Source organism: Lynx rufus, unplaced genomic scaffold (assembly GCF_022079265.1).
Source record: "Lynx rufus isolate CCGP_SWC_20201006 ecotype Redwood Valley unplaced genomic scaffold, mLynRuf1.p SCAF_8, whole genome shotgun sequence".
Lineage (NCBI taxonomy): Eukaryota > Metazoa > Chordata > Mammalia > Carnivora > Felidae > Lynx > Lynx rufus.
In genome coordinates this window covers 60800567-60811764 of record NW_025814896.1, presented here as the reverse complement: position 1 = coordinate 60811764, position 11198 = coordinate 60800567, and the positions used below count along the sequence as shown (strand labels likewise).

Genomic DNA, 11198 nt, shown 5'->3' with positions numbered 1-11198 from the left:
CAACTTCCCTTGCATTGTGTTTAATGAACACATTTTTTAAAAAAAGTTGAGGTATAACTCAAATTATTGTTGCACTACATGGTAACTAACTTGGATGTAAATTAAAAAAAAAAGTTGAGGTATAACTTACACAGCATGATTAGTTTTTACATAGATAACACCCATAATATCACCGTCCAGATCCAGGTATTGAACATGCTTACCACCCTAGTAGGTTCCTTTTACCTTCCTTAACACAAATTCTTAGAACTTGCTCTCGCTTTGAATGTAAAGATTAACATTTATTTTGGGGAATGGGTGTGTCCTTATTTTATTGTAATTATTTTTTTAGTGACTCAACAGACTTCATAATTCAGGGATGTTACCGAAAGTTACAATTTGTCCTGGATTTATCATGCAGAGTGCCTGTCGTTTGTTCATCATGGTTCTTTACTGAACTTCGTGCGTCTGAGAATACAAAGATACAGAGGTGGACCGAAAGCCCAAGGTTTATTTCTGAAATGAGCTCCAACTATCCAAGTCCGCGTTCCCCCTTACAGATGGAGCTGACAAGGGGAATTTTCGGCCTCATTGTCTGTGTCAGGGTTCTAGAACCCCGCGGTTATCGCTGCGCGGAGGACGCTTGTGGAAAGGGGGCGCTCGGGCTCCCGCCTGAGGGGCGGGTGAACTGGAGACGCTCTACCCAAAGCGCAGCTCTCGATGAGCCGCGCCCTGCGTCCTCACGCCGAGGCGGCTGGGCGATGCGCTTGCGCACTCAGAGCTCACACCATATGTGCCCTGTCCCAGTGCGCGGGTCTGTGGAGAGCCGGGTGCGAGAGGCGGCAGCGCGAGGGGAACGGAGCTGAACAGAGACCAAAGTCGGCTGGGGGACATTGGGTCTGTAAGAGACCGAATAGAGGGGCTGGGGCTACGAGCGCCGCTGACACACGATGGGGAAGAAGCAGAAAAACAAGAGCGAAGACAGGTAGCCAGTGACTGGGTCTGCACGGCGGCGTCCGGCGCAGCTCAGGGGTTCGCGCGGGTTCCGCCGGCGCGGGGTGGACCGGGGGCGAGGCTCGCGACCGGCACCGCGGGGCCCCGGGCCTGAGTCCAGAATGGGGCGGCGCGGGGCCAAGACCCCAGTTCCGGGCGGGCGCGGAGGGCCTCGGCGGCGTTCTTCCAGTCGATACTTGGTCCCGTGGCTACTTCTCTCCCGGCCTGGAAAGAGGGGTCTCCCGCCACAGGAGCAGGGCAGTGGTTTCGGGTTCCCAGGGGTAGGGGCTCAGGACGCTTCTCTGGGCCGGACACGGCCCGGCCATCGTGGCCAGGGCGAGAGAGTTGTTTTTGCGGCGCTACTGTTAGCGACGGTGAGGAAGAATTCTTTCTGTGCCTTTGTACCTATGAATACTTGGAGAGGAGAGTTCGAATATGTGCACCTAGAGCTAGTTTTTTTTTTTTTTTTTTTTTTTTAAACTCTGAGCCGCTCAGGTGCGTTGGAATTACCCGGAGGTGTTTAACAGGTAACTCCCTCTTAACCTTTATTGTATTTGGGGACAGGTCTCAATTATTTAAGGGCTGGTTGTCCAGATTCCGTGCTTTTCAAAGCTTTCCTTCTTCCGGCCTGTCTTTTGGTCATTTCTTTGCTCTCTAAGCACCTCCCCCTAAAAACTGGGGAGGAGACAAAACCAACCAACCCGGGTCTCTCCTTTCTAACCACTTAAAAGGTTTTTGGGGGGAGGGAGTGTAAGGATATATCATAAAGCTACCTACCCCGAAATTTTTGCAACATTTCTGTGTGTCACATTCGATTGAATTCTTTCACTCTTCTCAAAGTTTACTCCCAGGGAGAGAACAACATCTGTTATATTTCAGCTTTGTATTCTACTCCCCAAACTAGTTCAGAGATTAGGGGGAGAGTAAGGTAAAATTAAAACAAAAACCACGACAACCATCTGTAATAGTCATTTTGACTCAAAAATGGATATCAGGTCTTGAAGTTAAAATAAGGTTACTAATTATAATTTGGAATTCTGGGTTGTGTGCTCACCTGACAGTTACCTAGCAGTCACCTAGCTGATGAGTGGAATTGAAAGACATCAAGGTGAATCTTGGAATTGGAGGAAGTTAATTGGCTTGCAGACTAGAACTTGCTAATCAAATCAGGTAAATTAGAGAAAATAAGCAGAATTCTGGGTGATTTCGTGGGACAAAAATTTCTTTGCTTTTGGCCGGATGTTTTGACGCATAGGCTGCATTTTTTCTTCAACCGTGTGGAAGAAATAGATGAGTATAATAAAGCTTTGTGTACCAATTACCCATGGTTATTACATGACCATTTCTGTTTTATCCACCTGCTGGATATTTTAAAGCCATCTCAATCCTTTCATGTGTAAATCTTTCAAGTGTATCTGAAAGATAAATACTTGAGGGGAAAAAAAACCCCAATTTTATCATCAAGTCTAGGGAATATTAAGGCTTTCTTAAGTATTATGGAATATCCACTCAGCTGTCCACTGTCTTATTTAAAAAGTTTTTTTTTTTTCTCAATTGGTTTGCTTGGTTCAGGATTACAGAAGTCCTTTAAATTAAAAAAAAATACATGTATGTTAATGCTTTACTTTTTAAGTTCTTTCATAATGGAAAAAAGCTATTCATAGGGGAGACACTTATTCTTGTTTGTGTGTTTTTAGAAAAAAAGTGTTTGTTACTGATTATAAAGATTTTCATGAGTGATGTAAAGTTTGAAGTGCAAACACTGGAGCCTCTTGTTAAATGATTGGTTTGGAAGTATAGGAGAAATGCTACTACTGGTTCCTCGCCCCCCCCAGCCCCAGACTAATCTGTTGTCTTATATTTTGGCTCATTTTGAAGGGAAAGTGAAGTCAATGTAATTGAAAATTTTATTTTCTCATGTGCTAGTATTAAGTCCTTCCCCCCCCCCCCCCAATGTTTCATGGCCTCCTTTGCTTAAATGCTTTTCAGATAATAATGTAAGAAATCCCAGGGTTTTGCAGAGGTCCCCCTTGGACCAGAACTGCTTGGCCTTTTTACTTTGGCATTCCACATAAGATATTTTAGTGGAAAGGAGAGACTGGGAAGATATTTGCGGGGAGGCGGGTACCAGAGAAGTTCCACTACTTGTGAATTAGTTTGCTTTGACCTTCTGTATGTTGAATACTGTTTTTCTCAAGGATATTTTGAATATTTGTAAAAGAGAGAAAAACAGACTGGGAAGAAGGTCTAGAAGGAGAGAGCCCTCTGTTAGGATTAACGTTCTTGTTTGTGTAAAATGAGATATTTGTCTGGTTTTACTCTTGTATAAAAATCCCCACTTTTAATGATTTTATATTCATTCCACCTGCCCTTCCCTTTCAAGCTATGCTAAATTGAAAATGTTTCTGGCCAGGTAGAACTGGGTGAGAAATGAGCAGCTGCTTACTAGTTAATCAAGATAGGGCATTGAGTCACTTTTCAGGTTTTGGAAAGAACAGAGAAAATACTTGTTTTAATTCTTACTTCCTTATGTTTAATCCTTATTTTAATTTCTCAGTCACTCAATGTTCATTTAAAATTAGGTTTTATTTCATCTGAGTGTCTGATTTTATTTGAGTTGCATGTTATCTTACCAGTGACTGACTTTTGTTCAAAAACTAAGTTCTAAAATTTTACAGCTTGGGTAATTCTGAGAATGAGATTTTGTTAAGGTATTCAAGTTTTCCTGCCTTTTTTCAGTTGACTGGATAAACTTTTTTTTTAATGTAAATTTTCTGTAATGTTTGTTTATTTTTGAGAGAGAGAGCCAATGGGGGAAGAGGCAGACTGAGAGAGGGAGACAGAGGATCTGAAGAGGGCTCCACTGACAGCAGAGAGCCTGATGCAGGGTTTGAATTTGTGAACCCAAGACATTGACCTGGGCTGAAGTCGGATGCTTAACTGACTGAGTCACCTAGGTGCCTGCCCCAACTGGAAAAACTCTTGATGAGATAAGGGCTAGGATTCAATATCTATAAATCATACAAAACATAATGTTTGTATGTTTAATGTTAATTTATTTTTTGAAAGAGAGAGGGAGGGAGGGAGGGAGGGGGAGAGACGAGGGAGAGAGGGAGGGAGACAGAATCCCAAGCAGGCTCCTTGCTGTCAGAGCGGAGTCCCATGCGAGGCTTGAACTCACAAACCATGAGATCATTACCTGGGCCAAAATCAAGAGTTAGACGTTTAACCGACTGAGCTACCCAGGCGTCCCAAGGCCAATATGCTCATAATTCTCACAGTCCTCAGTTTATGTAATGGGACCTTATGGGATCTTGTGTGTTCTAGTGACGTCGTACTTTTTCCATTTACACAATACAATTGATTTTCTTATGGATGTGTGTAAAGAAAAAGGATCTAAATTATTTAGTTTTTCATAGTTAGCCTCTGTTTCTTCATTCTGGTCCCTTTTTTGTTTGTTTGATCCCCTTAAGTGTGGTAGTTATAAATTTCAGATTATAAGGGAGTTGATGTGTCACATTAATAGTATTAATTACCTTCCCTGCAAAAAAAAAAGGGGGGAGGGCATACAGAGAGAAGAAAGATAATTATTTCATGTATCCCAGCATCAGATATCATGGCGGTGGGGATGTCATTCAGGAGCTAGAAAGTCTTTCAGGATTCCGTAGAGTTCTAGGGTATGTTCACCATCAGGTTATTTCTTGCTGTGATTCTCTACACCAGTAAATTTGCCAGTATAGTGACTCCACTATTTGTTGTTTTAACTCAGGTAATATTCCTGTTATTACTGGCAATTTCCCTGTTTTCATGGGAGTTCTGGCTGTCTTTGAGATAGTTTCCTCACCTTTAGGAATGTTCTAATGTCAGACATTTATCCTAGTTAATCAGGTATGATCAGGGTAGCAGAGTCCCTCCACTGTGGTAGAAAACATGGTTATCTGCTTAAGGAACCTGCTCAGAAGGAGCTCCAAGTATATCAGATACTCTAGAGCTGCCTAGAGAGGGAGTAAACCAAGTAACAAGTAGTCCAAATAGTCTAGTTCAACAAAGGCATTTATTTCTCATCTGTATATACTTAAATTAGCAAAACAAAATAAAACAAAACCTTCTTATCTCCTGGGCGGCTCAGTTGGTTAATCGTCTGACTTCAGCTCAGGTTATGATCTCACAGTTCGTGGGTTCCAGCACTATGTCCAGCTATGCTGACAGCTCAGAACCTGTAGCCAGCTTGGGGTTCTGTGTCTCCCTCTCTCTGCCCCTCCCCCCTCCTCTCAAAAATAAATAAACATTAAAAAAATTTTTTAAAAACCTTGTGTTTTCATATATTCGATCATAAAAATGATGTATAATCCAAGAGTTCTATTGGCTTACCTTGTTCCCTTACTGATACTTTAGGAAATTGATACGTGATATTTGTCATAGTTTGCCATACATGAATGAGAAAGCAGATAATAAACTTTTGTTGTTAGCTTGTAATAACTTTAACCTTCTATAGTGGTGATCTCTGGAGAGCTGATGCAGCTATTTTTGATGTTGCTTTCCTACTAATTGTGCTTTATTTATCTAAGTTTCTTTCCTTCTTGGATTTGATCTGTAAGGCAGGCCAAGGATTGTTTAGCTGAAGAACTGAGTGTCAGTGGTTAGGTCAGAACAGCAGTTCTCAAACTTTTTGGTCCTAGTACCCCTTTACATTCTTAACTTCCTAAGGAACTAAAAACGTTTTTATGTGGGTTATATCTATCAATACTTAACTGTATTACAAATTAAAAGTTCTTAAAATAGTTGTTATTAATTTAAAAATAAAACTCGGGGTGCCTGGCTGGTTCAGTTGGTAGGACTCTTTTTTATTTTTAATGTTTATTTATTTTTATAGAATGTGAACTGGGGAGGGCAGAGAGGGAGACAGAGAATCCAAGCCAACTCCATCCACTCTGTCAGCACAGAGCCCAATGTGGGGCATGATCTCATGAACCCTGAGATCACTACCTGAGCAGAATCAAGAGCCAGACGCTTAACTGACTGAGCCACCAAGCATGATACTCTTGATCTTTGAGGTCAAAAGTTTGAGCCCCACCTTGGCAAAGAGTTTACTTAAAAAACTAAAATCTTAAAAAAACTAATGAACACGTTATATATTAACATAAGTAGCGTTGTTAAGTAATCATTTTCAAAAAGTAATGAAAGGACAGGTATCAAACATATTTGCAAATTTCCTTACTGTCTGGCTTAGAAGAGAACTTGATTCTCATATGTTTGTGCATTCATTCTTGGAGCAGTATCGCACGTCATGTGGCCTCCTGAAAACTCCACCTTACAGTTGTAAGAAAATGAGAATAAAGAAGTGTAATAGCTTCTTAGTATTATTTTGAAAATAGATTTGATCTCTTGAATTAGTTTAGACCCCCCTGAACAGGTCTTGGGGACTACTTTGAGAACAGCTGATTTAGGGATTCCTAAACTAGATTTGGGCATGTGTGAGACATTTTCTAAGCTGTTGGACCATCATTAGTGTTTTTCTAACAGATGATAGAAATGCTTGAGAACTGCTCAAGGACAACTTAAGACATCTGTGGTCATGTTCATGCTCTTATGATTTTTTTTTTTTTTTTATGCAGTAGGTGAACTTATCAAGGTCTATTACAAATCTGTTGGGATTGGTTTTAATTCTAAGTCCCATTAAGTTTTTGGATTATTTAGTATACTTGACATCTTTATGATATTGAATTATCTCATTCAAGAAATGTATTGTCTGCCTAATCACTTAAGTGCCAGGTATTGTCCTAGGTGATCGAAATAACGTGGTAAACAAATTGCTGATAAGACATGCTTCTCTATTTGGTTAATTGTAGATGAGTAAAATTTTATTTTTTTTTTATTTGAGTCTTTAGGATATTTCTCGTTTGGCTTATTCCTAGATATCTTAACAGTTTGGTTGCTGTTTATGTAATTTTTCTTTTTTGTTTAATAAGAAAATTTTTAAGATGGTTATCTTGTGTCTGACCAACTCACTGAACTTTGTTACTAGAAATAGTGTAAAAGGTGAGGCCTGAGTTGTGGTTAGGTTATTAATTTGTGATAATATGTAAATAGTGAAAAGGGGGAGAACAGGGAGAGGATTACATTGCAGCAGCATTCAAATGACTTCTTTTCCTCTCCCATTCTAATTTATGCCCTGTGACAAATATGAACTGTTGAGAAATTATAGTACAAAATACACAGGTATTTTGAACCCTCATTAAAACAGTATTGAAATAATCATAGTAACCCAGCTTGCCCTAGCAGTAACCACATATTTATGTAACTTTAACGAAAGAACTTAATTTAGAACCAATAACCACATTGTAACTAGTTTGAGAATCTAGGAGGAACGGAAACGTATAGAGATTCAAGAACTATTATGTAAATACAGATAAGGGGAAAGTGGGATTTAACATAAAAATATGTTTGTGGTTAGAGCCTTTCAGCTGGTAGGTAGACTCTGACCCCAGAACCTGTGGCTTTTCACTGTGCTGTCCTAGCTGATTTAAGAAATCTTGATATTCCAAAATACAGACTTTCCAATGAAAAATTAATATCTTCATAGGGTCTTTATTGGTGAAACAACTATTAAAGATTAAGAACTCAAAAAAGGAGAATAGAAGAATGACAGCCATTGTCTATAAGTTAATCAGTGCCAAAATTTCTTTAAAGAATTTCTTTGTCTATCAACCAATTTAATTACATAATTGCTTTTCTCTTAGCCTGTATGTTTAAAGTGAAAACAATGATGATTTAATGTTTCAGTCCTTCCTGTTTCAGACATGGTATGTAAAATTTCAGGTATGTTCTTTAAGAGAAATCCCTATTTTTCACCCAGGTAGCAGTCATTTTTTTTTTTTTTCAACGTTTATTTATTTTTGGGACAGAGAGAGACAGAGCATGAATGGGGGAGGGGCAGAGAGAGAGGGAGACACAGAATCGGAAACAGGCTCCAGGCTCTGAGCGGTCAGCCCAGAGCCCGACGCGGGGCTCGAACTCCCGGACCGCGAGATCGTGACCTGGCTGAAGTCGGACGCTTAACTGACTGCGCCACCCAGGCGCCCCTCGTTTTTAAGAATAATTGGTTTTCAGTCCTCCTTTTGGTGATAGAAATGTACTTTCCACTGAGGTCTAAAATATGTGGCTTTTCTGTTTCTGAAACTTTATTCAAACCATAAACTTTGGATAGCAGTCCCTAAAAATACAATTGAGCACTGTTGGTTTTGTTGTTGTTGTTGTTATTTTATAAGCAAGGGAGAGGGGCAGAGGGGAGAGAGAGAGAATCTTAAGCAGGCTCTGTGCTGAACGTGGATCCCATGACCCTGGGATCATGACCTGAGCCAAAGTCAAGAGTCTGACGCTCAGTTGACTGAGCCATCAAGGCGCCCCAAATTGAGTACTGTTTTAATTCAGATTTATGTCATTAGGTTTCAGGTACTGAGCTTTTGTGAAGCTGATAAGACTGATGACATTGTGGTTGGCATTTCTTCTAAGGCTAGAATCATGTGTTCTAAAATTCCATTATATGAATATACTACATTTTATTTTCCTGTTCATTGCTTGATGGACCTTGGGGTGCTACTTGTTGGCTATTATGAATCATACTGCTATAAAAATACCTGTACAAGTTTTTGTGTGGACATATGTTTTCAGTTCTTTGGTGTTTATACCTAGGAGTTAAATTGTTGGGTCATAGGGTGACTCTGTATTTAACTTCTTCAGGAGCTGCCAAAGCTGCTGCTCCATTTTACATTCCAATCAACCATGTAGAAGATTTCCAATTTCTTGGGGTCTCTGGGTGGCTCAGTTAGGCATCTGACTCTTGATTTTGGCTCAGGTTGTGATCTCACAGTTCATGGATATGAGCCTCATGTAGGGAGGGCTCTGTGCTGACAAGAAGGAGCCTGCTTGGGATTCTCTGTCTCCCTTTCTCTGCCCCTACCTCACTCACACACTCTCTCTCTCAAAAATAAATGTGTGTGTGTGTGTGTGTGTATATATATATATATATATATATATATATATATATATTAGTGTTTATTTTTGAGAGTGTTTAAAAATAAACACTAAAATTTATTTATTTATGTATGTATGTATGTATGTATGTATGTATGTATTTATTTATTTTTGAGAGAGAGAGAGAGAGAGATTGAGTGCAAGCCGGGGAGGGGGCAGAGACAGTGGGAGACACAGAATCTGAAGCGGGCTCCAGGCTCTGAGCTGTCATGTCAGCACAGAACCCAATGCCGGGCTCAAACCCATGAACTGTGAGATCATGACCTGAGCCAAAGTTGGACATTTAACCGACTGAGCCACCCAGGCGCCCCAAAAATAAACAAATATTTAAAAAAATGTTTATAAGAAAAGAATTCCAAAAGAATCTATATCTCTTCATCAGCACTTTCTGTCTTCTCACTTTTTGATTTATAGCCATTCTAGTAGGTGTGAGAAGTGGTGTCTTACTGGGATTTTGGTTTGCATTCCATGATGGCTTAAGATGTTGAGTATGTCCTCATGTGCTTTTTGGATCTTTGTATATCTTGTTTGCAGAACTTTCTATTCCGATCCTTTGCCTATTTTTAAATTGATTTCTTTATTGTTGAGGAATATCAGTTATTTATATATTCTAAATGCAAATCCTTAGTGAGATATGATTTGCAAATATTTTGTCCCCATTCTGTGGGTTATTTTCTGCCTTAGGAGGTGGTTGTTTCACTTTCTGGGTTTTTTTTTTTTTTTTTTTTGAGTTTTAAGTAATGTCTGCACCCAATGTGGGGCTCAGACTCACAGCCCTGAGATCAAGAGTCACGTGCTCTACTGACGAGCCAGCAGGTGCCCCTGTTGTTTCATTTTCTTGACGTTGCCCTTTGTAGCAAAAAAGTTCCTAATTTTCATGAAGTCTGATTTATCTATTTTGTCTTCGGTTGCATGTACTTTTGGTGTTAGATCTAAGAAACTGTTACCAAATCCAAAGTCGTGAAGATTTACTGTTTCTTTTTTTTTTTTCTTGTAGCTTTGTAGTTTTAGCTCTTACATTTAGGCTTTTGAGCTATTTTGAGTTACATTTTATTAAGTGTGAGGTGGGAGTCTAGCTTAATTTTTTGCCTGTGAATATTTAGTTGTCCCAGCACCATTTGTTAAAGACTATTCTCTAATTCCTTGTTGAAATCAATTGGCCATATGTGTAGGGGTTTATTTCTGGACTCAATACTGTTCTCTCGATCTTTGTGTCCTTACAGCAGTACCACACTCTCCTGATTGCATTAGTTTTGTAGTAAGTTTAGAAATTGGAAAGTGTGATGTTTCTAACTTGTTTTTGAGATTGTTTTAGCTATTGTGTGTTCCTTACATTTCCATACAGATGTTAGGGTCACTTCTCAATTTCTGCAACAAGAAAGAAAGGTAGTTGGGATTTTGAGTGGGATTGCATTTCATTCGTAGATCAATTTTGGGAGTATTGTCAATATTATGCCTTTTGATCCATGAGTGTGGGATGTCTTTCCACTTACTTAGGTCTTTACTTTCGGTGATTTTTTTTTTTTTTTTTTTTTTTTTTTGCCAGCAGCAGGCAAATGTTTATTAGAATATAAGATTAGAAAGGAAGAATAATACGGGCGCTTGGGTGACTCAGTCGGTTGAGCGTCCGACTTCAGCCCAGGTCACGATATCACGGTTTGTGGGTTCCAGCCCCGCGTCAGGCTCTGTGCTGCCAGCTCAGAGCCTGGAGCCTGCTTCAGATTCTGGGTCTCCCTCTCTCTCTCTGCCCCTCCCCCACTCATGCTCTGTGTCTCTTAAAAATAAAATAAACATTAAAAAGTTTTTTTTTTAAAAAGGAAGAATAGTAGGAAAGCTCTCTTTACAGAGAGGGGACATTCGAAAGTGAATGCCCTCAGTGATTTTTTCTTTTTTTTACAGTTTTCAGAGTTCAACATTTGCAGTTCTTTAAAAAAGTATTCTTAAGCATCTAATTCTTTTTTACACTGTTGCAAGTAGAATTATTATTTTTTTTTATTTTTTATTTTTTTCAATATATGAAATTTATTGTCAAATTGGTTTCCATACAACACCCAGAAAGTAGAATTATTTTAAGTTCATTTTCAGATTGTTTATTACTAGTGCATAGTTTAAATACAATTTTTGTATAGTGATCTATCCTGTAATCTTACTGAACTGATTTACTAGCTCTAGTGATATTTTGACGTGTGTGT

At 39.4% G+C, this 11198-nt stretch overlaps 1 protein-coding gene across 3 annotated transcripts in view; it reads left to right on the top strand.

Annotated features, from left to right (window-relative positions):
- The first annotated feature begins 699 nt into the window (after nt 1-699).
- The window catches only part of EIF5B (eukaryotic translation initiation factor 5B), an 89866-nt gene continuing 79367 nt past the window's right edge, over nt 700-11198 (top strand). Inside the window, exon 1 of one of the 3 annotated variants that reach the window (XM_047069897.1) lies at nt 700-964. In XM_047069897.1, the coding sequence (XP_046925853.1) occupies nt 700-964 (265 nt within the window). Of the gene's footprint in view, nt 965-7757; nt 7776-11198 lie in introns of those variants that run through there. The other 2 variants (XM_047069896.1, XM_047069895.1) reach the window with 2 other exon arrangements.